The 27,831-nt window shown below is 40.6% G+C and overlaps 1 protein-coding gene across 2 annotated transcripts in view; it reads right to left on the bottom strand.

Moving 5' to 3' along the window:
* Window positions 1-27,831, bottom strand: part of AASS (aminoadipate-semialdehyde synthase) — a gene marked incomplete at its 5' end in the record, with an annotated part of 70,352 nt that continues 42,521 nt past the window's right edge. Inside the window, 11 exons of one of the 2 annotated variants that reach the window (XM_079786440.1) lie at window positions 1-2,144; window positions 3,312-3,488; window positions 4,987-5,075; window positions 5,737-5,852; window positions 7,799-7,894; window positions 12,105-12,272; window positions 18,553-18,693; window positions 20,224-20,332; window positions 20,643-20,753; window positions 27,296-27,422; window positions 27,601-27,722. In XM_079786440.1, coding sequence (XP_079642566.1) covers window positions 2,026-2,144; window positions 3,312-3,488; window positions 4,987-5,075; window positions 5,737-5,852; window positions 7,799-7,894; window positions 12,105-12,272; window positions 18,553-18,693; window positions 20,224-20,332; window positions 20,643-20,753; window positions 27,296-27,422; window positions 27,601-27,722 — 1,375 coding nt within the window. In that variant the 3' untranslated portion in view covers window positions 1-2,025. The remainder of the gene's footprint in view (window positions 2,145-3,311; window positions 3,489-4,986; window positions 5,076-5,736; window positions 5,853-7,798; window positions 7,895-12,104; window positions 12,273-18,552; window positions 18,694-20,223; window positions 20,333-20,642; window positions 20,754-27,295; window positions 27,423-27,600; window positions 27,723-27,831) is intronic. The other variant, XM_079786441.1, reaches the window with a different exon arrangement.

Here is a 27,831-nt window from a genome sequence, read left to right as displayed (position 1 = left end):
TGTTTCATTTGTAATTGAATCTTTTATAACAACTTGAGATCTAATTCACATCTCATACAATGTATATTCAAAGTATATAACTCAGTGATTTTTTAGGATATTCAGAATTGCCCACTATTATCACAATCAACTGTACAATATTTTCATCACCCCAAAAAGGAACCCCCAACTTATCAGTAGTCACTCCCTCTCACCTCCAGCTCTAAGTAACCTCTAATCTAGTTTCTCTATATACAGATTTGACTACTCTGGACATTTTATATAAATGAAATCATATATGTGGCCTTTTCTGTCTGGCTTCTTTCACTTAGCACAATGCTTTCAAGGTCCATCCATCTTGTTGCTTGTATCAGTAATTCATGTCTTTTTTGTCAAATATTCCATTGTATGAATACACCACATTTTGTTTATGCATTTATTAGTTGACTGACATTTGGATTTTTTTCATTTTTGGCTATTATGGATAATGCTGTTACAAACATTTATTTACAAGTCTGCACGGACATGTGTTTTCATTTCCCTTGTGCATATACCTAAGAGTGGAATTGCTGAGTCATATGGTAACTAGGTTTAGCCTTTGTGCTAACTTTGTGCTAAACTTCGTGTTTTCCAAAGCAATTGTACCATTTTGCATTTCCACCAGCCCTTTATGAGGGCTCCGATGTCTCTACATCCTCACCAGCATGCTTTTATTATAACTATCTTGGTGAGTATAAAGTGATACCTTGTTGTAAGTTTGATTTGCATTTCTCTGATAGCTAATGATGTTGAGCATCTTTTTATGTGCTTATAGCTTTTTGTTTATCTTCTTTGGAGAACTGTCAATTCAGATCCTTTGTCCATTTCTTCACTTTGGGATCTTTGTCTTTTTATTGGGTTACAATAGTTCTTTATGTATTCTAAATATATGTAAGTTCCTCCCTTACCTGATATATGATTTGCAAACATTTTCTCTCATTCTGTGGATTGTCATTTTGCTTTTTCGATGGTACCCTTGGAAGCACAAAGGTTTTTTATTATGATGATGACCAATTTTTTTTCCTTTTGTTGCTTGTGCTTTTGATTTCATTTATTTAAGAAATTATTGTCATAAAACCAAGGTCATGAAGATTTATGCCTATAATTTTTCCTAATAGTTTTATTGTGTTTGCTCTTATATTTAGGCCTTTGGTTCACTTTGACTTAATTTTTATATGTGCTGTGAGGTAAGGTCCAACTTCATTCCTAAGCATGTAGATATTCAGTTGTTCCAGCACCAATAGATAAAAACACTATTTTCCTCTAGTAAATTGTCTTAGCAACCTTTTCAATAATCTATTGACCATAAATGTGAGAGTTATTTCTGGACTCTCAATCTATTCCTATGAGTTTGGAAGTGTTCCTTCCTCTCTAACTTCTTGGAATGATTTGAGAAAGGTTAAGTGTTAACTCTTCTTAAATGTTTAGTATAATTCACCTGGGAAGCCATCAGATCCTGGACTTTGTTTGGGGGAGTTTTTAATTTACTGATCAATTTTATTACCTATAATTGGTCTACTCAGATTTTCTATTTCTTCGTGACTCAGTCTTGGAAGGGGCATGTTTCTAAAAATTTATCCATTTCTTCTAGGTTTTTCAATTTGTTTGCATATCATTGTAGTAGTCTCTTACGATCCTTTGCATTTCTGTGATGTTGAGGAAATATTTTCTATCTAAAAAGATGAAACTTCATCTGCTGAATATAGGAAAATATATTCTTGTAGGAAAACAGTTGCACAATAAATTAACAAAAAATACAATCATTATCACTTTTACACACACGTGAAAAAATACATGACAGAATTATTAAAGTTCTCTGGTAATTACTGGCATATCCTGTTCCAAATATTTGCATAAGAAAATAGAGATTTATATTTCAAAAACCATTGTAGTGACAATCAAAATATATGTTTTATACTTTAAAATAGCACTGTAGCAAACATGTTTGTTGCACAAATGTTCAGAGCTGTATTGCTTGGGAAAATAAAAATAAAATATAATTCTCAATTAAGGTTTGATTGTGCTCTGTGTTGTATAGATAATGCCTTCTGCTTTAATTCGCTCCAATATTGGTCCATAGATCTCCTTTGAAAAGGGTCCCATTAGGCCTTTAGCTTGAATTTCACCTGAAAGAAAGTTAATTTGTAGTTACCATTTTAAAGGTGGTATTAAATGCTAATTTCTGCAGCAAGAATCTCCATATAGCAGTCAAGTCAGAGTCAATGAATTATTGGAGGCCTAAACATTTTTTAAAATAGCTGCTTAAATGTCCCCTACTAAATTATTACTTAATCAATTTTAGATTAAAAACACAACTGGACTTAGGGATAGTGTCAGAATTTATACACTTGACTGCATTAACTCCTGCCAAGACAATCAGAGAATAAAGTAAAATAAGAAAGTAAAGTAAATCTAACTGGCTGCTTCATTTGCTGATTTCATTTTATTTAAAAGCATACTACCCAACAGAATGAATAAAAGCCCATCTGGTTATTTGGGCATGGGTGTCTGTCTGATTGCTGAAACAGTAAGTCTGGACACATTCCTTAAAGGCCATTATTACCTCATCCTTCATCACTTCATCACCCCTGTTCTGCAATAACTAAGTACATGGTTTAACTTGGTATTAGCTGATTTGCTATTGTAGATACATTTTCTCATTATTTGACATTGATATGCTTTGATGTTTGAAGAGTTAAAATTTGAATTCATTCTGTTCAAAATATTTATTAGTACTGATAATATACTGAGGCATGAAGATTAACAAAACGTGGTCTCAATAAAGCGAGTGCTTCACAGCAAAAAATAAAATAAATAAAAAAATAAAATAAAATAAAACCTGGTCTCTATGTTGGAAGACCTAAGTGACTGCCTTTTGCTATTTCAGTGTTACAGCCTCCCAAATACAAAAAACCAAAGAAAGAAAGGGAGTTCACATTGCTGGGAGGCCCCTCCATGTGGTAGGAGCTTTACATATTATTTCACTTTAGCGTCACAACAATCCTATGAATTGGCGATGACAACCCCCAGTTTGAAGATGAGGGAACTCTGGCTCAGAGATGCTGAGTAACTTGCACCTGATCGCTCAGCCATCTGTGACTGAGCTGGGAGAGAAGGCGGTGCTAACTCCAAAGCCCATGCTTGTCACTCCCACGGAGTCCCTCCCAGTCAGCCAGCACCTGGAACTTCTGAGGTGGCTCACTTTTAGTGAATGCAGTGTCATACTCAGGAATAGTTATTGGGTGTCCAGGCACCGAATGCCTTGAAGATGATAAGGAGATGAAAGAACTTACCATCAAGCAACATCTTGGCCGCCATAGCGGTGGGGAACCCCACAGTTTTAGCCATGGCTGAAAAGCCATTGATGTCTCCATAAACCACAAGATCAATAGTCTTATTTTCTAAATGTCCAGAAGGATGTCTGATTCCAAAGCTGTCTCTCATCACAATCATATCTTTCTCTCCAGGACCTTAAAGTGAGTAAGCAGACATTATAAAATGCCACTGTCATTACAAGCCCAATATTGTATTTCCTCTCCTGCTGCTGCCCTCTCGCTCTCACAAGTCTCCCTCCCCTTAGATATGGTTCTTAGAAAACTAGCCATACTGCTCTGTAGCTCAAAGACCCATGGAAAACTCAAAGAAATTATGACTCAAATCACAGTCTGCTATCCAGGTTTGTTATCACTGCAGCCTGGTATAGGCACGAGGTCTCTGCTACAGAGGCCATCCACTTTTCTCTCAAAAATGCTCCTGTAGTTTTTCCAAATGAGCTAAAAATTAAAAGTAAAACTGATAGTATTTTCCTTTTACATATTACCCAAGTTCATTCTTTTTTTAAAAAAATGTTATTATTTATTTTAGAGAAAGAGGAAGGAAGAGGGAGGGAGAGAGAGAAATATCAACAATGAAGGATGCTTGGGTCATTCACTGAGATGGTCAGATTGGGCAGGAACAGGTTTTGGGTGAGGATATGTGTGTGGAAATGAAGAGTTCTGCATTAGCGATGATCATTAGACAGGTACCACTTTGATAGCTCAACTATGTATGGGTCTGTAACTCTAGCTGGGGTGCAGACTGGAGACTTGAATCCGGAATCCTTTAACCTACAGCACGGCGCTATGCAACAGAAATAGAATGTGAGCCAAGTATGTAATTTAAAATTCCCCAGTAGCCGCATTAAAAAATAAAAAGAGCCAGCAGGTGTGGCTTAGTGGCTAAGAGTTGACCCATGAACCAAGAGGTCACGGTTGATCCCCTCTCCAGGCACAGGTGGGGCTGTGGGCTCTGTCCCCAGTAGAGGGCCTGCAGGAGGCAGCACATGGATGATTCTCTCTCATCATGGATGTTTCTCTCCCTCCCTCTCCCTTCTCTCTCTGAAATTAATAAAAACATTAGGAAAAAAAGAAGAAAGAAAAGAAAAGAAAAGAAAAGAAAAGAAAAGAAAAGAAAAGAAAAGAAAAGAAAAGAAAAGAGAAAAGAAAAGAAGAGAAAAGGAAAGAAAAGAAAAGAGAAAAGAAAAGAAAAGAAAAGAAAGAAAAGAAAAGAAAAGAAAAGAAAAGAAAAGAAAAGAAAAGAAAAGAAAAGAAAAGAAAAGAAAAGAAAAGAAAAGAAAAGAAAAAGAAAGCATCAACAATGAGAGAGAATCACTGATTGGCTGCCTCCTGCACGCCCCTCACTGGGGATCAAGCACACAACCCAGACAAGTGCCCTGACTGGGAATAGAACTGTGAACTCCTGGTTCATAGGTTGATGCTCAACCACTGAGCGACACTGGCCAGACCCAAATTCATTCTTACTTTATAGTTCTCTCATTTTTCCCTCTGAAAAAAAGTCAAGTGCTCTTTCCCTCATATCATACTACCCCACTCCTACTGCTTAGCTCCAGCCCTCTAACATAACTTGCTGGTTATACTGACTACATCGTATGTTTCTTCTGAGATGTCCAGCTAATATCCAATGGCTTACCATAGGAAAGTTTCATGGCCAAATACTTGGAAAGTGCATCCACAACAGACTCTGCCCGAGGGACTTGTTCATCCCCAAGTAAGCCCAACCTGAGAAGCACAAGAGATGGCTGCATTAGTATAAGTCCTGGACATATTCTCACTTGGGAAGCGGGAGGGAGCACTCCTTGGATTTCATCTTGAAGGGAAGAATCCCAAAAGAACAGTTCAAGGTATAGGACTCTTCTAAATTGTCAAATAATAACGGCAGTAATGTTACGGCCTTTGCAATCATCCCCAGATTCTCCCGGGCAGCGCTCTCTGGAGCAGAAGTAACACATTGGAAATCCACGCTATTGCAAAGCTTTTTATGAGATTCTCTCGCAGGTTCGTTCTCCCACATTAAGGATGACAGCAGAATGTGCCACCGCTGTGTGAACAAATGTTTTAAAACAGTTGGAAAACAACTGGGTGATTCTCCAGAGGAGAAAAAAAAAAAACACCCCACCTGCCTTGAGTACTGAGTAGTAAAGTGTCTCAAAATAAGTATTTCCCGAGTTATAATTGCCGTTGAATTTCTCTCTTAATCTACATTTCATCCCCACATGAACATGGTATCTGATAATCTCTCTAAAACAGGCCAACACTAGAGCAGCAGATTAACCAAAGACCATGAGAAACATTTGGTATTATTCTGACCTTTCTATGATGGAAAAGGGCTAAGGGATCATCTGTCCAATAGTTAGCTCTATGTTGACTGGTGGGTGCCTACCGTTCAGCAGCCTCCAGCTGGGTACTGTCTCCGCCTAGTTTCTTGAAGACAGCTTCCTTAAGCACGTCCTGCGTGGAGGAGGGCGGAATCCCAACTAGATCACACAGGAGCTCTTTCTGGTTAGAAAAACAAAAATTACAACTCTAAGTTCCTAACAGAATAAATAAGTTGAGAAAGTATTTTGATAAGACATTGGACCTCAAATGCACCTCGAATTAAATTAGAAATAGTAAATTAGAAACATACACATGTGTCTGCACACCCACACATCAATAAATGCATGGTATTCCAGAATGATATTTCAGCAATAAAAATGAGCCATAACATTAAATCAATACTAAACAGATGGTATCATAATGACATCACATGTCCTGTCTTTGCATATCCTCTCCATCACTTTTTCACCCATTGCCCCCTCACCCTCCAGCCATCCATTTTGGCCAGGATGAAGTTATTTTGTAGTTCCAAAGATGAAAAAGACCTCGCAGATAATAAAACCTCGAAGAAGAAAACTTAAACAGTGGCCACAGCTTTTTCTACTTTCTAAACAAGAGTGTTTTTTTTCAGGCTCCCAAGGGAAAAGTTATGCTTTAGGTTGCAGGGGTGGGGAATGTCTGGCCCACAAGCCATAGAAGGCCCCTAAATCCTTCCATCTGACCTGGCGAAGGCATTAGGGGTGAGTTAATTAAATGTTTGACCAAATATAGCTAGCTAATTTTTAAGTTGATAGTTTTGTATGGCCCACGAATGATATTGTAAATATTCAAGTGGCCCTTGGCAGAAAAATGGTTCCCCACCCCTGGTTAAGGAAAAACAAGCCAGTTCACAGGTCAAATTGGGCTCACCACCTGGCTTTGCAAGTAAGAAGTTTTATTAAAACTTGCTCATGTGTTGACCTATTGTCTATGGCAGAATTGAGTAGTCTGACAGACATCGCTGGTCCATAAAGCCAAATATATTTTTAATTTGGTCTTTAAAACTTGGACCAGCTCTAAGAATACCTGTACCAACCTCCCCAATGCAGCTGCCTCACCCCCATGTTCACCCTATAGATACTTATTCACTCCTGTCCAACAAGTACACTTATGGATGGCAAAACTTGAACTGGAAAGTCTCTCAGCATATAAAATAACTGAATTGAAAAGCAATTGACCAACAAGAATACCAAAGTTTCTTTGGGGAGACTTATAAGGATCGGCAATATTGATCCTTTTCTCCCTGTGATACATTTCTGGCATTTCTATTGGAATATGGGCACATTAGGTTGGATGACCAGCTAGTAAGAAGCTAATTCCTAGCAGAGAGTGGAAGCTCTACTTTACATTTAGTTCCAAGCCTCCAAAGTCCCTTCCAACACTAAACCTTTTTTAATTGATTTTTTTTACAGAGTGGAAGGGAGAGGGAGAGAGAGAGAAACATCGATGTGAGAGAGAAACATTGACTGGCTGCCTCCTTCATGACCCCTACAGAGGATCGAGCCTGAAACCCTGTGCCCTGACACAGAATCGAACCGGCAACCTTTTCGTGCACGCGACAACACCCAACCAACTGAGCCACCTGGGGGGAAAATCTTCCAGTTTTAATTGATTTTAATACAACACAGATATGGGGTGAACTCGGGAACTGAAAACTCAAATTACGCTTGATTACAAACGGCCGAATGGAAGAACTGCTGGGATCCGCGGGTTAGGAATCAGATCTGATACCAGCAATCCCCCCCCCAACCCCCCCCCCCCCCCGGTGCTATTAGTGCCGGAGGCCCAGACTTAATTCCTCTCACGGGGCCACCTCGTAGGCCAGTGGCAGAGCCCAGAGCCCAGTGCAGAGGCAAGTCCACCTCTTCCTAGAGTGAGGGAGCCCTCAAGTGGTAGAAGTTACTGAGGAAATAGGCCCGGAGTCCGCCTCCAAGCTCTCTCCATCCTCCCGTAACAGTGAAGGGAAAGGGGACTTTGGGGCTAGGGTTTACCTTGCTGCGGGTAAGCTACACAATGGGCTCGTTAGCTGGTCCAAACCAAGTTCAACCCTAACCAGTCAGAAGGCACATCACTATGAAATTACTCACCCAGGTGAGAGGCTTGGCCTCAGGTCGAAGCGCGGGAAAAGCATCTCTGTTTATGAGACCCAATTTCACGAGTCCATTCAAGGCTTTGGCATATCCCTGCAAGGAGAATTATTAAGCAGTATATGAAAATTTTCTCTTCAAAAATAATGTTTCAGTGTTTTTGGAAAGAGGGCTCTATCTTCACTTGTTTACAACACAGGCTGAAAGAGTCATCTGCGTGGCTCCTGTGGATGCAGCCTCCTTCAGGTTCAAAACAAAATCAATCGTGTCAACAACAATCCCACTGGTTTACATAAGCGGCCTTGAGAAACTGGGGTACTGACTGCTGTTTCTGGGGCCACCGAGTGGTATTCTCTGGCAGCAGGAAGGCAAATTTCCTTCTGCGTCAAATTTCAGCTCTGCAAACAGTATTCAATAGAACAGTTGTTCTCTCTCCTAATGGAAGAAGGACGTTTTAAGAATAGCCCCCAAAAGCAGGTAATCCATTCTAATGATTAACAGCCACCATTCTAATGCCTATAGAGAGCAGGGGGGAAAGCAGACCAGAAAGATTTTTCTAAAATGTCATATCTCTGACAAAAATTCCTCGTGTGTTCTTCATTGTCTACAGAAGTCTGAAGTCCTTGGCCTATTACATAAAATCCATCCCAATATGCCCCTCTAGCCGACTCACTATCATCGCCTCCACCACTCACCATTCCCCAAACACGCTGTGCTCTTCAGAGACCTGGGCCTCTGTGCACGCTGCCCCTGCGCCTGGAATGGGGGAACCCCCTTCTCCACCAGTGGAATGTTTACTCCTCCCTTAAGGTCCAGCTCAGCAAACCTACTGAGCCCCTAGGTGAACGGGCGCTCCCTTCTCCTCTGTAGCATTTTGTATATATCTCTGTTATGGCACTTGACACATACTGTAATTCTCTATTCAGCTGCTGAACAGTAAGTATAGTGTGTGTGTGTGTGTGTGTGTGTGTGTGCCCTCACCCATTTATCCATCATTCCAGCAAGCTGAGAGAACAAGTGACTGCATGAATAGATTCTGAATGATGATGAAGTGATTGAAGACCATAACTATATGTTATGCTGTGAGCAAATATGGGGGGGGGGGGGGTAAGGGGCTTTGTATCAGAGACAGAGGCAGAGAGAGAGGGAAAGAGTGGAGGAGGAGGAGGAGGAGGAGGAGAAAGAGGAAGAAGAGGAGGAGGAGGAGGAGCAGCAGCAGCAGGAGGAAGAAGAGAAAAATGTAAAATTATTTTAAGAAGCAATAAAATGTTAACATATCAAAGCGTCTGCAGCCATGGAATAGTTCACCGTTTAATGTGTGGCCAACTAGTAATTTTCACATTTCAGAGCAGTTGTATTATTCAAACTGTTCAAAGGTTACTAATAAAGAATTCACATTTATTTGATCCTATCCAATGCAAATATATTTCAAACAGGAGAAACAAAAAAGCAGTTCCCTTGCTTGCTTCTAGAACCCCTTCATCCAATTTCTCAAATACTGAGATATTTCTTAATCTCAGAAATGTGTTTTATGGCGATCTCTAGAAGTAAATGTATCGTGTGTATTCACTCACCAGGAAGCATTTAGCAAATTGCTACTGTGTGTGAGACTTGTGCTAGGGGCTGAGGCCACAGAGATGATCAATGCAGTCCTCACCCACAAAGAAACTGAAATCCAATAGAAATTCAAACAAAACAAAAAAATGCCCGGTGCATAGCGAGCAAAGCTACATGACCGCTGTTGACTACACTGCAGTAGAATATTCTAGGTGCTGTGACAGAGGTAAACAGAGCTGTGGGAGCTCAGAGGGGGGACCTCACGTAGGTGTGGGGGAGGGGAGTCCAGGAGAAGGAGTTAAGATCCCAGGGGAAGGCGATATCAAGCTGAGTCTGCAAGGACAGCAGGTGACGGGCAGGTGCCTAATACCCGAGGTGTCCCTGTCACTCTGGGATGACAGTGTCTCATCTCTAACACCCAAAAGAATGGCCAGGCTAGGGAAGGGTGGCTGACACCGCTCAGGACGGTGGCCCTCGTGGACATGAACACCGTGACGTCTTCCATCCTCCAGGGCTCAGTCGCCTGGCTCCCAGCCACGCACTTGCGAGCTGGGTTCAGTTCCTAAATCTCTCAAAACCCTGTTTCCGGGTCTACACGTTTGGCAAGCGACTTTACCTAAAGCTAACAGAAAACCCCAATTCCTGCACCTCCCCCAAGAAGCTACTACTTTCAAAATAGGAATCAAGAAATGTGCCGGAGCTGGGGCTGGGCTGGCTTTCACTCAGACTAGAACTTCTGTTGTGCTTCTAGGCACGTGGAACATCGAGGTGCCTAGATCCCCTCGGATGTCACCACAGGCATCTCAGTTGATTCCTGGCCAGTGAGGACATCCGAGTCATGACAGTACCCGTACCTGCCCTCCAGGGGCTTAAAGTCTATTTCAGGACACAAGAAAAATATACATAAAATAGAACTAGAAATGCTGGAAGTAAATGCTGTGCCAACAAATGCCACAGATGCTCTAAAGCAGGGGTCCTCAAACTTTTTAAACAGGGGGCCAGTTCCCTGTCCCTCAGACCATTGGAGGGCCGGACTATAGTTTAAAAAAAACTATGAACAAATTCCTATGCACACTGCACATATCTTATTTTGAAGTAAAAAAACAAAACGGCAAAAACACCCGCATGTGGCCCGCGGGCCGTAGTTTGAGGACGCCTGCTTTAAAGAGCAAGCGATGTGGTGGTTGTGTTCTCTTTAAGGGTACACAGGGCTCGAGGAGAAAGGCGGCAACCAGAAGGCAGTCTCCATGAGCCGGCACCGTGGGGAGAGCCTCCGCCCTCAGTCACTTTCTCAGTGATTCCCTTCACACACCCATGCCAGCAGCACCCACCGCACACAGGGAAGGGGACCGAAAGCATCCTGGATGACAGAGTTCTGATTTTACTTATTTATTTTTAAGAACGTAATTCAGTTTAGTCTTTTTAAAATATATATATATTTTTATTGATTTCAGCGAGGAAGGGAAAGGGAGGGAGAGATAGATAGAAACATCAATGATAAGAGAGAATCATTGATCGGCTGCCTCCTGCACACCCCCTATTGGGGATCGAGCCCAGAACCTGGGCATGTGACCTTGACCGGAATCGAACCCGGGACCTTTCAGTCCACAGGCTGACTGACGCTCTATCCACTGAGCCAGAATGGCGAGAGCCAGAGTTGTGATTTTAAATACCAAGGTATGGAAAGCCGCACAGGCATGGGGCAGTTTCTTTCTCAAAGCCTTCAGAAGGTACCCACTCCGCCCGCACTTTGATTTCAGACTTCTGGCCTCCTGAATGGTGAGAAAAGACATTTCTGTTGTTTTAAGGCACCCAGTTAGTAGTAACTTGTTATAATAGCCCTAGGAAACGATTTCAATAAAATTGTCTTAATCTGGTCATTCTTGTAACTACTCTTTTGTGATTAATAGATGTGTAGTGGACATTTGTGTTTATGCTCCTAGAAACTACCCCTCATTTTGTGGTAAAAAGATGTTGCTTTGGCCCGGCCGGTGAGGCTCAGTGGTTGACCTATGAACCAGGAGGTCACAGTTTGATTCCGATCGGTCAGGGCACATGCCCAGGTTGCAGGTTCGATCCCCAGTGTGTGTGGGTTGTAGGAGGGGGAAGGAGCACGCATACAAGACGCAGTGGATCAATGGTTCTCTCTCATCCTTGATGTTTCTATCTCTCCCTCTCCCTTCCTCTCTGAAATCAATAACAATATCTTATATTTAAAAAAAAGATGTTGCTTTAGGAAAAGTGATACTGACTACATCTTTCGCTTAAGGGACATAAAACAGAGGGCAAAGCTGATTGGCACATTTTATCCCACTGGCCTCAGGCACTAATGAAACCAAAATTACATTTTTAGATATTAAAAGACGCACTTTACGTTCTCACTGAACCTAAGAGGGTGGGGATGCTACCACCATCCGGCCGCCGTGGGAGCCTGGGACTGCAGCCAAAACCTGAAGGCAGAGCTGAGAGGTGAAGAGAGAGCAAGTCCCAGCAAGGTCACCTGACTCCCCAAAACTCATTACCCCCGAAGCTAGTCCTCTGCCCGCCCCCACTCCTCCCGGGTCTGAAGTTCCCTTCTTGCTCACCTCATTTTGAGCTGTCTCCTAATATCGCTCAATCGAGAGTCCTGAGGACACAGACTCCAGCGTGGCCCAGCATCCTAATTATTTTTATTACTAGTCACAATGACGTGTGCACATCACTCACATCAAAACAGGCAACGTGCTTCATCTGAAACACAGCCGCTTACCTTATATCTCAGTGTCCCCCGCAACAAGGTGTGAGCAGACGAAATGCCATAAATTTCAGCGTATTTGGTACTGTCTCTGTTAGGATAGCCTTCCAAATTTAACCCGGGGTAGTAATCCATGGGGGTCACCGAGTCGAGAAAGGAGACGCCCCCTGCCACGTTCACAACCTGAGGACAAGGCACACTGGTTACACAGGTTGTCATTTGCATGATGAAGAAATCAAAGTTTTAAAGGAAAGCAATAGGGATTTAAAAAAAAAAAAACTTTACTGAAACTACCATAATCAACATTCCATATTCAAGCTGTTTCACTAGTATGAGAATTCACAAGGCCATATGCTCCCAAGCTTTACTTTAATCATTTTTTATTAAATTTATTGAACACTTGGTTAGTCTCATGTTATAAATTTCAGACTCACAACATTATAGTTTGATATTTGTGTCCTCTATGGCATGCTCACCACTAAAACTTCAGTTTTATTCCACTACCATATATTTGACCTTCTTTACCCAATTCACCGTCCCCCCATCTCGTTCCCCCCTTCTTTCAAACTTGAAAATCTGACTGAAGCATTTCATTTTTTACTAAGATCCTGTTTTCTCTATTTCCTCATGCCCCCGGATTAAATGGTACTGAATAATGTCCCGTGGGGTTTTGTTTTTAAGCAAACAATAAGCTAAAAGCAGCAGACACTCATTTAAATGGCTTCTAAGCTCAGAGCATCGGCAATGTTCTCACTGTTCTTTGGCTTTACCCCGCCCCCTTTCTGAATCCACACGAGGCACCAGCCTTGTACATTTCACTCACACGGCTAGCGCTTGCCGAGCACCCACTCCGTGGGCCTGGATCCCACTCATTGCGGAGGGAATATGATGGATAAGGCACAATTCCTGCCTCCATTCACTCCTTTATTCATTGAACAAACACTTCCTGAATGTCCACCAAGTGCCAGGAGCTGTGCTAGAGAAATTATAAAGAGCTCATAGCCTGCACTAGTCAACCTACAGTGTGTGTTGGGGACAGGGAGCAGGGGAGATGTTCCCTCACAAGAAAGACAACCAAATGAACATACGGTGAAACTCAAAAAGTGCTGCCCCACTATTACTGCTGGTGAGAAGTTAAATAGCCGATGCCAAGCTCTTTCAACTTCTCAGTAGTCCTAGTACCCAAACCCCACCCCCCAGCACACTCAAAATGCAGTGAAGCATTTTTTTCCCTTTAATTTTGATTAAAGGACTAAGTTTTTCTTTCAGCTGGTGAGGTTTATGATCATCCTTGAGATAACGGGAAGCATCCTGGAATGATAAAGCCAGGGCTGAGATTCCCAGGGAGGGGGTGTGGCTGCTGGTGGAACTGGATCTTGTCCTGTTTGCACCAAGGGAAACAACTGCTGATCACGTGAGTAAAGCTGTAAAGAACAACCTGCACGAGACAGTCCTCAATGTATCTTCAGGAGGATTCTGATGAATTTGCCCAAAGGAGTCTTGGCTAAACCTAATGATTCCCAGAGCTTACTAGCATCTGTAAGTAGGTACTGCAAGTGTCTTGGTATGAGAGACAAAATGGAAATGTATGTCTCTCTACAGTGGAAGTCCAGAAGGAAACGTACTCTGCTGACCAAGGTCAGGCCTGGTAGAGTCTCTCCACTTAAAAGGCTCACTTTGCAGAACGCCAAGCATTATCTAAAACTCCAGGACTGGCCCTAGCCGGTTTGGCTCAGTGGATAGAGCATCGGCCTGCAGACTGAAGGGTCCCAGGTTCGATTCCAGTCAAGGGCACATGCCGGGTTGTGGGCTCGATCCCCAGTAGGGGGCATTTAGGAGGTAGCTGATCAAGGATTCTCTCTCATCATTGATGTTTCTATCTCTCTCTCTCTCCCTTCCCCTCTGAAATCAATGAAAATATTTTTTTTAAAAAATAATAAAAAAAATAAAACTCCAGGACTGAGAATCTAAAAGTGAGAAATGCTTATTTCATTTCCCTATAAAATCCTTCTGGATTGCACAGAAACCATTTCCAGGGACACCATTTCTGTGCTATTTCTTTATAACAAATTTATTCTATCAGAATTCTAAATTTTAATAGAAAAATTTATTAAGAAAGCAAGTGTTAAACTTCAGCGTCTCCACACCTATCTAATTTCTATAACCTATAGCAATTCTAAATCTTGTTTACTTGCTTGAAGGTTAGAAAAAAATTAAGAAAAATTCAATAAAGATGACTAAATTTTAGCAATTTAGTAATAAAAAAGAAATCAGCTATATCATAAGTCTACCATAAGACCCTTGTGAAGAAAACATGGAAATGTAAGGTGAATGATAATGATTCCTTTAGAGATTGGCAGATGCTGAAGCAACCTGACCCAAAAATTACTGGGTAATCATTATCATTGGATATCGACTGAGAATTGTATGTCTAGTGGCATATTATAAAATTCATTAATAAACTCTGTCTTGTTTAATATTTTATTAATGACTTGAATGAAGACAGAAAGAATGATTTATCTATTTGACAGAGAATATGCTTTTTTTTCCGACTCAACAATACTCAGATGCAAGACCCACTCCCAGCAGAAACAGTGGCTCATTACTCACTGCTGTTGCTCTAGGTCCAACTCTTTTATACACACACACACACACACACACACACACACACACACACATCTCCCAACCAATGAGAATCGATAATAAGCTCATCTGTTGAACTAACAAGAAATAAAACACAGGAAATATACAGACAATCATTTAGGACCCACTGTGCTAGGTGCCTCCTAGACATTACCTTTAACCCATGCAATAACCCATTTTTCAGAGGTGAAAACTGAGGCCAAGTCACCCAAAGGCACATTTGAACCCAGGCTTACCTGGGTCCTTTCCCCTATGCCATGTCTATCCCCTTAATTGTGCTTATTTCTGGACATTTTCAGAGGGGTACGACTGACCAGGGGCAGCATTCCAGATGGTGCCAGTTCCTTGCCTGAAAATCGCACTAAGCATGGTTGCAGGAAAAGAGAGCAACAGCAGCTCTTTTTAAACATTTGTTTTATTTCACAAATACTTCCTGGCAACATTTATAGAAATAGAATTTCCTACAAAGGAGGCGCTGGGTGTGGCCATCAAGGTAAACTTGACTTGCAGGCCAATTCGAGGATGAGAAAACCTACCTCAGAGCTGTGTGTGCGGAGCAAGCACGGCCCTGAGAGTGTGCAGCTGGGGGCAGCTTGGGAGAGGAGGCTGCCGGAGGGGATGGTGAAGCTCAGCATGTCATTCCCAGGTGCCACCATTATAGAAACTGTCCCTCTGCCCACGGAGGGAACAGGACTAAGAGAAGATACAACCACCATCTCCAGAGATGTAGAAGGAAATCAAGCATCATTAGAAATAGGATTAGCTGGGAATTGTACCCGTGGCTGGAAATCACTGCAAGGATGTAGGCCAACGAGACACATCCTAATTCATGGGCCACTGCCTGCATCGCTGGGAAAGTTTGAGGCTTCAACTCTAAGCAGAAGCCAGAGGTCCCCTGGGTCGCCCTTTATGATCCTGTGAGTAACGTAAGGCCTACTCCACGGTCACAGAGGGATTGGAGGGACAGGAACACAAAAGAGGATTCGGGGCTGCGGGACAGACTGATGCACTTGAGTTACTGAGTGAGTGACACAGCATCCGAAAGATTCTTAGACACAGGCAAAGTGTGGGAGTGCAGACAAAGGAATAGTGAGTAAGGGCTGGAGTGGTCAGGGAAAGAGGTGCCGGCAAGAGGAAACTTGAGCAGGACCTTGACAAAAGTATCCATTTTAGCAAAGAAAAGCATCGAGTTTTCTCTCGGTGTCCTCCACGGAGGCAGAGCGATGCAAAAAGCACTTTTTACAAAAGGAGCTCAGGCTGGAAGGGAAAAACTTCAAATTCAACAAATACAACTCCTGCTGCCTGAAATCTCCTCTCACTTTCCCCCCAGCTTTTCCCACCATTGAACCTACAGCAGGAGCCCTGCAGACGGGGTTACGTTTATCTTCCAACAGGGAGCCCAAAGCTCAGAGGGATGAAGTGATTGTTCTAGTGTCCCAGCTGGGCCAGGGCACGAAGCCAGGCCAACTGACACCAAAGCCCTTGTTCTTTTGTTTTTTTTTAAATATATTTTTATTGATCTTAGAGAGGAAGAAAGAGGGAGAGAGAGATAAAAACATCAATGATGAAAAATAATCATTGATCGGCTGCCTCCTGCATGCCCCCTATTGGGGATCGAGCCCACAACCCGGGCATGTGCCCTTGACTGGAATCGAACGCAGGACCCTTTCGTCCAACGCTCTATCCACTGAGCCAAACCAGCTCGGGCAAAGCCTTTGTTCTTTATGTAGCACTCTCCTGACCCCCTCATTGCGATCACTGACATGGCCGCCTGAAGCATTTTGCCCAAATGAAGCAAGACGTTTTCCTGCACTCACAGGTTAGGCCAGTCTCTTTTCCTGGACTGCAGAGGTGACAGACAGGGGCATCGGGAGACCGGCTCTGGCAGAAAAAAGACATGTCGTTGGGAGAAGGTCAGGATGAGTTTCTTGCCCAAGCCTTCATGAGTCACAGACTCGGAAAACTCCATGGAGCACTGATGCTCACATCACGCATCAGGAGACAGACAGTTCCAGCGGACCTTTGCAATTGCCTGGCCTTTGGGGACATTGTCAGGGGTGCCACCACCTGGACCAGAACTCAGGGGAATGTTTCATCCTGAAACTTGTGAGTGTATCTTTCCAGCATCACATTTAAGTGTCCCGATTGTTTAGTAGAGTCTTAGGTGCAGCTCTGGTCCTCTGGTCACCGAATTGGGCCCTCTCAAATCCAGCTGCACATTAGAATCACTTTGGGAGTTTTTAATCACCCCCACACCATGGGGAATCAGAAGCGCTGAGAACGGGGCCCAGGCACCAGGGTTTTGTAAACTGCCCCGTGATTCCAATGTGCAGCAAGGCTGTGAGCCAAACTGTCCACCGTAGGCTCAGAAGACCATGGCTGGTAACAACATGCACCTCGTTTCTAAAGAAACTATTTAAGCCGTAGCCAGTTTGGCTCAGTGGATATAGTGTTGGCCTATGGACTAAAGGGTCCTGGGTTCAATTACGGTCAAGGGTACATGCCTAGGTTGCAGGCTCAATCCCCAGTATGGGGCATGCAGGAGGCAGCCAATCAATGATGATTCTCATCATCGATGTTTCTCTCTCTCCCTCTCCCTTCCACTCTGAAATTAATAAAATATATTTTTTTAAAAAGAAATTATTTAACTTTCCTCTTTTGTTTGTATACAAAACACCCTTAGATTCACAGGTACACTGGGAATTTGTAATACTGCTGCCAGACGAATCTTTTTAGGGTGCACATCTGATCACATGAGTCATCACTCCCTGCAGGGCCAGGACGAGGGCAGGGGAGGGCGGTGCAAGGTCACAGCGTGTAAAGAGGAGCCCTTAGCCTAGCCACATTTCTTCCCAAATCTGAATCTTTCCTTCTGGTAAGAGAATAACCTCTGAAGGCAGCCCAATGTGACTTGGAGATTGGCTGTGCCAGTTGCAACCTCTTGAACTGTGGCTGTTAGCCAAGCTTCTTATGCTTGCTTTCTGCCTTATGAACCTGGTAAGGTTATTGTAAGGAATGAGTGGCAGCAATCCAGCCCGCCTGGCAGCTTCTTATCCTTCAAGGCCAAGCACATCTTCTCTTCTCCACTCATTTTCTCCTCCCCACCCCCTCACCAAGTTCAACTCAACCCCGTGGCACTTCAGCATCCTTCGGAACTGCTCTCCCTGGATAGCAGTATCATTCCAGGGTCTGTCTTGCCCACCACGAGGAGGAAAGAAACCGCTTGGGAGTTAGTGAGACATACGTTTGGGAGTTAGTGAGACATACATTTTCAAACCAGGCTGAATGATCTTAACATTCTCTTTAAGCCACAGTCTCATTACCAAATTCAGAGAGCACTTACATTCTGGTACACAGCAGCTGGGGGGAAATTTGTCTTTCTCTGACCCACCAAACCCTCTATTCCAAGAGCCACCCCCATTCCAGCTGTAGGTTCTCTGAGGTCAGGAACTTCATGCATTGTGACAACCTTGGGAGTCTTGCCCCCTGGCCAGCACACAGTAGGGACTCTAATCATTTGCCATGCTGAAATAAATCACAAGATGACCAGCATTCGCACATGCAGAGAAGTCCAGAAGTGAGTTTTCCAAATGCAGAAACAACTTGTGAGAAGAGGAAAGAATGAGCACAGGCCATGCTAGGAACAGTGAGGAGAGGAAAGGGAACAGAAAATACACTCTGGGAAACGTCAAAGGAGGACGGGACGGAGCACAAGCAGCACAGCCAGCATGAAAGGGCCTCGGTATCAGGGAGAAAGACTCTGGACTTTGTGGGCAGTTTCTACAGGTTGGTATCTAAAGCTATCAGGAGCATCCTTCACCTTTCCATTGAGCAGGTAGGTGGCGGGCTGCATTATGTTCATCAGAACTCCCACTGGACTCCAGCTGAACTTGTACCTCAAAGGGTTGTCTGAGTGTTCGGGGGCAGGAAGCCCACCACAGTAGGAAATGTAAGATTCAATCTGTAAAATGAAGACTCAACAAATTAGGAAGAATTAGCAATACGTTAGGGAGTATGACATGTATGAGGTAGACTTGCTACAGTTTTTCCTTTCTTAAAGTTACTAAGTCTTTCCAAACGACATCCTTAAAGGCAGATATCATTCGATAAAGTCACAGTTATATTTTAGGCATACTAAATTTTTAAAAAACCCTCTAGAGATTGTGACTAACACTTTGTTTACTTAAAAATCTAACTATTAATTCAAGTTGGCTTGGTATGAAATTGCATGCTTGGTGATAATTTGATTACATACATTATAATATGCAACTTTAAATACACTAATCGGTATATGACATAATTAATATATATACAGTTAAACCTTGTTTCTTGAACATCTCCCATCTCCAACAATTTGCTTCTCAACCAGATAACCCTTTCTGCTGACACCTGTATGACCAGTCACACATCTCTCAGGTGACAAATAAAGGAGAGAATGTGTGAGTATGAGTCAGTTTATTGCTGTTACCTCGGGATATTGTGCTGTGGATATTTTCGGGTTTGGTTATTTTTTTACTTTTGTTACTACTTACTATTATCATTAAATTTTCTTTTTTTTACTCTATATTTCCTTTTTGTTAAATTTTCATTTATATTTCATGATCTTTTTATTTTTAAAGTATTTATTTATAGATTAAAGAGTACATTATTCATGTACTAAAAATAAGAAAGGTTAAAACAGGGAATCATTTTGGAGTCTGGAATGGATTAATTCAATTTACATTATTCTAATGGGGAAAAATGCTTCGATTTTCATACATCCGTCCTGAATGAATAAAGTTCGAGAACCAAGGTTCCACTGTAATTACAATTCATTTGAATCTATATTTGATTACATATATTGCATACATAAAACCTAAAACATTTCATCTGATTCATCACATTTAATGTCCAGTAGTTCTTTCTCCTGTACAAAAGATTTGCGGGCTTGATCCCCAGTAGGGGGCGTGCAGGAGGCAGCCAATCAAAGATTCTCCCACCGTTGATATTTCTATCTCTCTCTCCCTCTCTGAAGTCAATAAAAAAAATTAAAAATAAAATAAGAATAATGCCATGGAGCTACTTTCTTGAAAATGACTGAACTTACCTCTTTTCTAATTCCTTTAGCGCTGGTGTGATGTAGCTTGCCGTGACCATGTTAACTTTGCTTGTGATGCATGTACCAATAAATGGATAATATGGTAAAGAATTTTTCCCACTTTTAAAAGTCAAACCTTATTAAAGAATCTTTAAGGCAGTCTAAAATATTTTATTAAACCAAAATATTATAGTAGCATCTATTTCTCTAAAAATTGATTGCTCAGAGGTGGACACTGTTTTACCATGCAGATATTTCTGCCGTTACAGAATTTTACTTGGAATTTCTGGTCAAAGTATGAGCTAGAATATAGCAACACCTTTAATCAGAATTATAGAAAGATACTTGCAAACACAGAAACCTGGACCTCTGAGTGTTTTCCTAAATGAACTTCTGGGTGTAAATGAGACTCACCGTGGCCCCCACTTCTTTGGCTTTATCTATCGTTTCCATTGCCAGCATGTGATCAAGACCAGGGTCCAATCCCAATTCACCAATGACTGTGATGCCAGCATCGTCCACACTACAACAGGTGAACACAGGAGGAAGAAAACGTTGAATGTGAAATAAAAATAATGCGCCTAGCTGGCATGGTTCACTGGTTGAGCGTCAACCTATGAACCTGGAGGTCACAGTTCAATTCCCAGTCAGGGCACATGCCCGTGTTGCGGGCTTGATCCCCAGTAGGGGGCGTGCAGGAGGCAGCCAATCAATGATTCTCCCACCGTTGATATTTCTATCTCTCTCTCCCTCTCTGAAGTCAATAAAAAAAAATTAAAAATAAAATAAGAATAATGCCATGGAGCTACTTTCTTGAAAATGACTGAACTTACCTCTTTTCTAATTCCTTTAGCGCTGGTGTGATGTAGCTTGCCGTGACCATGTTAACTTTGCTTGTGATGCATGCCTTGGCCACAAGAGGATGCAATACATAAGGCAACAAGCTTAAAGACAAAGGGAGGAGCCAATCAGAAACTTGTCCAACCCTATCTTCCAGTGTACCTTGAAGCACTAAAGCGGAGACACTGCTCTGATTAATTTATTCTCTACCTTAAGGACTACAGAACACATGCATCCTGTTATCACATTTAAAACTCTCCACAATATGACCTTCACCTAACTTCACTATTTTTCTCCCTCCATCTTCTTTATAGATCACATGTGGGAACCAAAGAAGCCATTATAACTCTCAACTCCCAGTCTTTACTTTGCCATCTCTGAACCTTTACTCACTGTGTCTTCCACATGAAATGCTCCCTTCACCCCCCCGCCTCACCCAGGCCATACCCTCTTTAAAGAAATGTCTAAACAGTTATCTCCTCCAAGAAGCTTTCCCAGATTCCCCCAAATCCAAATGTCCTTCTTCTTCAAGTATCAAGCTATTTTTTACAACATTAAGTGGAATTTATTTTATCCATCCTTATATTTCTATTATATCCTGTTTAGAGCCCCCTACTAAAAGGTAAGGCTGCTGTTCTTTCCACTTTCACATTTCCCAAATGACGATCAGGAAGGGGTGAAACTTAGTCTAGGTGGCCTGTGTGTTATGCTAAAGAGTAGAGTCTATGAAGGGCCAGGGTGGAAGATAGGTTTTAATGGTATTGCCTGGTGTAAAGCCTATTGGCTAAAAGGCTATATACTGAGTAAAAAATGAAGATGTACTTAAAACTCAATTTAAAGTGGGTTTTCTAAAAATCTGGTTTTGGTGTTTTAATGTGGTGCTGGGAATACACAATCACCAAAAAAAATAAAAATGAATTTCTATAAATGTTTATATAAATGAGTATATTCATATTCTAGCCAAGAAATAATAAAACATATTGCAACTCACTTACCACTACTTAAGTTCCACTAGCTTATTGCCTATTTGATAAAGCATTCTACATAGTAACCATGAAAATGTAAGTACAAACTTATAAACACATTCACACTGTGTCCATGTATATGTCAATGTCACCCTGCATACTTGAGATTTCTCTCTTTCACATAAAACAAAATTTCTTAGACTCTACTCCTGCTCAGGTCAATAGAATAAGTATTATTAAATAGATTTATTATCATGTAGAATAAAATTATGTACATATTTTGCCAGTATCAATAGGAAAGCCCTTGATCTCTATTTCCTGGCTTTTTCAATTCAAAGGAGTTATTACTGAAAGTAAAGAGATGGAAAAAGTATTTCATGCAAATAAAAAAAGCTGGGATAGCAACACTTATATCAGACAAAATAAAATTCAAAACAAAGGCCATAATGAGATACAAAGAAGGTCACCACATAATAGTAAAGGGATTGATCCAACAAGAGGATATAACCCCTGTAAACATATATGCAACCAATATTAAATATAAAAAGGAGCAATTAAATATATAAAGAAATTACTGGTAGACGTTAAGTGAAAGATCAATAGCAATACAGTCATTATAGAGGATTTAACTGACATCAATGGATAGATCTTCTAGACAAAAAAATCAACAAAGCAACAGTGACCTTAAACAACACACTGGATTGGATGAATTTAATAGATATTTATAGAACATTTTATCTCAAAGCAACAGAAATTACATTCTTCTGAAGTGCACATGGAAATTACTCAAAGATAGACCACATGTTAGGACACAAAATAAGTCTTAACAAATTAAAAAAGATTAAAATTATATCAAGCATTTTCTCTAACCACAATGGTATAAAACTAGAAATTAATTACAATAAAAAAATTGAAAAATATTCAAACACATGGAGGCTAAATAGCATGTTATTAAACAGTGAATGGGTTACCAATGAGATCAAAGAAGAAATCAAAAGCTGCCTGGAAATGAACTAAACTGAACACACAACACCCCAAAATCTCTGGGACACAGCAAAAGCTGTCCTGAGAGGGAAGTTCATAGCAATATGGGCCAACCTTAAGAAGCAAGAAAAAAAATCAAACAATCTAACCCTATACCTAAAAGAAGTTAAAAAAGCATACACACACATAAATAAAAACCCCAGAGTAAGTAGAAGGAAGGAAATAATTAAGATTAGAGTGGAAATAAATGACATAGAGACTAAAAAGGCATTACAAAAGATCAATGAAACCAAGAGCTGGTTCTTTGAAAAGATAAACAAGATTGATGAACCTTTAACCAGACCCATTAAGAAAAAAAAGAGAGAGGTCCCAAATAAATAAAATCAGAAATGAAAGAGGAGGAGTAACAACTTATACAACAGAAATACAAAGCTATATATGACAAGCCTACAACGAACATCATACTCAATGGGAAAAAACTAAAACCATTTCCCTTAAGAACAGGAACACGACAGGGATGTCCACTTTCACCATTCTTATTTAACATAGTACTTGAAGTTCTAGCCACAGAAATCAGACAAGAAAAAGAAATAAACGGCATCCAAATAGAAAAGGAGAAAGTAAAACTCTCATTATTTGCAGATGACATGATATTGTACATAGAAAATCCTAAAGACTCCACCAAAAAACTACTAGATTTAATAAATGAAATTGGCAATGTAGCAGGATACAAAATCAACATTCAAAAATCAATGGCTTTTTTAATAAAGAATTCTCAGAAAGAGAAACTAAACAGTATATCCCATTTACCATTGCAACAACAACAAAATAAGATACTTAGGAATAAACTTAAGCAAAAGACTTATACTCGGAAAACTACAGGACGTTGAAAAAAGAGATAAGAGGAAGATATTTAAAAGTGGAAGAATATACAGTGTTCATAGATTGGTAGAATTAACATCATTAAAATGTCTATACTACCTAAGGCAATCTACAGATTCAATCCCTCTTAAAATACCTACAGCATATTTCACAGATCTAGAACAAATACTCCAAATATTTATATGGAACCAAAAAAGACCCTGAATAGCTGCAGCAATCTTGAGAAAGAAGAACAAAGTTTGAGGAATCACAATACCAGATATCAAGTTATACTACAAAGCCACTGTACTCAAAACAGCCTGGTACTAGCACAAGAACAGGCGTATAGATCAATGCAACAGAACAGAGACCCGAGAATTGGGTCATTATGTTCAGTTAATATTTGACAAAGGAGACAAGAGGATACAATGGAGTCAAGACAGTCTCTTCAATAAATGGTGTTGGGAAAATTGGACAGATACATGCCAAAAAAATGAAACTAGATCACCAACTTACACCGTACACAAGAATAAACTCAAAATGAATAAAAGACTTAAATGTAGGTCAGGACACTATAAAAATCCTAGAAACAAACCATAAGCAGCAAAATCTCAGATATCTCTGGTAGCAATATGTTTATGGATACATCTCTTAGATCAGTGGTCGGCAAACTGCGGCTCGCAAGCCACATGCGGCTCTTTGGCCCCTTGAGTGTTCTAATGCCACTTCTTCAAAATAGACTTGCCCAGGCCAAAAACTGACTTCTGCGCATGGGCCACGAAGTTTCAATCACACTGTACGTGTGTGCCCGCACGTGGTATTTTGTGGAAGAGCCACACTCAAGGGGCCAAAGAGCCACATGTGGCTTGTGAGCCGTGGTTTGCCGGCCACTGTCCTAGGGCAAAGGAAACTAAGGAGAAAATAAACAAATGGGACTACATCAAAATAAAAAGCTTCTGCACAGCAAAAGAAACCACCATCAAAACGAGAAGGGAACCCACTGAATGGGAGAACATATTTGGCAATGATACATCTGATAAAGGGTTAATATCCAAAATATACTAATATAAGGAACTCATACAACTTAACAAAAGGAAGACAAACAATCCAATTAAAAAATGGGCAAAGGATCTAAATAGTGACATACAGATGGCCAAGAGACATATGAAAAAAAAATGCTCAAAGTCACTGATCATCAGAGATGCAAATTAAAACCATAATGGGGTTTTACCTCACACCTGTCAGAATGGCTACCATCAACAAACCAACAAATGACAAGTGCTGGCAAGGATGTGGAGAAAAAGTAATGCTAGTACACTGCTGGTGGGGATGCAGACTGGTGCAGCCTCTGTGAAGAACAGTTTGGAGTTTCCTCAAAAAGTTAAATATAGAATTGCCATTTGACCCAGTGATCTCACCTCTAGGAATATATCCTAAGAAACCTGAAGCACCAATAAGAAAGAATATATGCACCCCTATGTTCATAGCAGCACAATTTACAATAGCTAAGTCTGGAAACAGCCCAAGACCATCAGTAGATGAGTGGATAAAAACACTGTGGTACATTTATACCATGGAATATTATGCAGCTGTAAAAAAGAAGAATCTCTTCCCCTTTGAGACAGCATGGAGGGACCTGAAGAGTATCGTGCTAAGTGAAATAAGTCAGTCAGAAAAAGACAAGTATCACATGATCTCACTCATATGTGGAATCTAATTAACAAAATAAACTGAGGAACACAGTGGATCCAGAGACACGGAAGCACGGAACAGAGTGTGAAATCTCAGAGGGAAGGTGGAGGAGAGTGGATGGGTGTGAGGTAATCAAGCAAAGACCTTGTATGCATATATGCATGGCCCATGGACACAGACAATGGGATGGTGAAGGCCTGGGCTGGGGTTGGGGGTGGCCAGGAGGGGGTCAATGGGGGAAAAAGGGTGACATATTTAATATTTTTAACAATAAAGTTTTTTTTTAATTAAAAAGCTAAAAAAAATACCACTGGGACTTAAAAAAAAAAAGGAAATCTTACATTTTGCAACAGTATGGATGGACCTGGAGATTATAATACTAAGTGAAATAAGCCTGTCAGAGAAAGACAAATACCCTTGATCTCACTTATCTGTGGAATCTAATGAACAAAATAAACTGGCCAGCAAAATAGAAACAGAGCCAAGCATACATGGAACAGACTGAGAGCTGAAGGAGGGGAGAGTGCTGGAGGGCTAGATGAAAGATAGCGAAGGAATTAAGCAAAACAAACAAACAAACAAAAACCAACACCTTATGTACAGAACGAAGACAACACTGTGGTGATAGCCAGAGGGAAAAGGTGGTGGGAGGTAGCTGGGTAAAGGTGGGGAGAATTGTGACGGAAAGATACTTTGCTTGGGGTGATAGGTGCACAAGCAGTGTGCAGATGATGTTTGGTTGAGTTGTACACTTGAAACCTATATGGTTTTGTGAAGCAATGCCATCCCAATAAATTCAATTAAAAAAAAAAAGAAAGTTAACATGGATAAATTAATAGCTATTTATTTAACCCCAAGAAAATTAAATGTAAGTGAAACCCATTAACTTTTTGTGTTGTAGTATATTTTTGGAAGATTAAGAATACTTCGCCCTGGCCGGTTTGGCTCAGTGGGTAGAGCGTCGGCCTTTGGACTGAGGGTCCCCAGTTCAATTCCGGCCAAGGGCACATGCCCAGGTTGCGGGCTCCATCCCCAGTGTGGGGCGTGCAGGAGGCAGCCCATCAATGATTTCTCTCATCATTGATGTTTCTATCTCTCTTTCCCTCTCCCTTCCTCTCTGAAATCAATAAAAATATATATTTTTTAAAAAAGAATACTTCAATAATGTTCATTATTTAATCCTTTTGAATACTTAGAAAATCATATTAAATTTTCAACTCTCCTTAAAAATTCTCTATAAATAAAAATAAATTTAAAATAATAAATAATAAAAGAATTGTCTAACCACTATTCTGTATACCTGAAACCAATATAAAATGATGCTGAAAACAAACTGTAATTAAAAATAAAAACATAAAAGAATTATTACTAAATATTGAAATAATTTAAAAGCCAATGAGCAAAATACTTGCAAAATGCTTTGTTGAAAAAGTATTAATAGACAGTGTAGAATTACATCATCTGAAAGGTTAGGTAGAGACTTTTTGTCACCTTCCGATCACTGAAAACTTGCCTACTAAAAGTGTTATCTAGAGCTAATATTTTTTTATTTGGCATTAATTACACTAACGTAATAATATGTTGAGAACTAGAATGATAGAACTTTGATTGGTGGTGCTTTTTTAGACAAAGGGATTAGAGTTCATAACTGATTGTTTATGTGATATAGTAACTAGCCAAGGGCCATAACTCTAAGTCAATTAATTCAAACACTTGGAAATACCACTTGTAAAAACATATACAAATGTAATATTCAAAGCAACATATCAAACTTGATTAATATTTACATTAAATCATCAAAAACTAAACTTGAAACATTCAAACCAAAAAGATGTGATATACCATTATATAATTTTTTGTGAAACATATCCCATATTTTATTTTGGTGGTCACTGCGCTTACCTCAAAACATTCTTTCTGCAACTTAAAAATAAGTTATTTGAGGAACATCACAGGATAACCATGTTTCACAGCATTATCACTATTCAGCAGGGAAACTCAACCAAGAAAAATTAAGTATAAAACAGATTTTGCTAATGCTAACTTTCATGAAAGGACACCAGTTCGCTAAATTTGAAAATTAGGGAAAGAGAAATAACAACACCAACAAAATATGCAGCAATCATTTCTTGCTAAATACTAACCTGATGACAAGATCCTGTGATGCCACCAAGGAGGCCAACTTCTCTTCCTGTTTACTGATGTCCATGATAACAGGATTAATATTATATTTCTTGCCTAACTGCTCAACTTGATTCCTTAAGTCAGAGCCTATTTCAAGAATAAAGAAGCCCAAATTTTAGATTTCCCTCTACTAGTCAGAGAGCAAACACACTTTAATATCTCCAAAGTAATTTTTCAAAGTTTAGAAACAAAATAGTCATTTAAAATTCACAAGGGAAACATGAAATTAGTTTTTCTTCTTCTTCAAATACTAGGGCTTATTTACCTACTGTTATTGATATGTTGTTATCTCTTGACAGGTATTCCAATACAGGCTCAGATACATAACCAGTTCCAAGGACCAAGACCTTTTTCGTGGTGCCCATTGAAAGTGACTGAGCACGTTCCCTATAGGAATCAATAAAAAGGCAGGGTAGGGGGAATCATTTAACAACAACAACAAAAATTAAATAATAGAATCTTGCTGGCAACAAAACAAAATAAAAGTTAACACTAT

The sequence above is a fragment of the Cnephaeus nilssonii genome (genome assembly GCF_951640355.1).
Source record: "Cnephaeus nilssonii genome assembly, chromosome: 12".
In the NCBI taxonomy this organism is placed as follows: domain Eukaryota; kingdom Metazoa; phylum Chordata; class Mammalia; order Chiroptera; family Vespertilionidae; genus Cnephaeus; species Cnephaeus nilssonii.
This window is presented reverse-complemented; position numbering and strand designations above follow the sequence as displayed.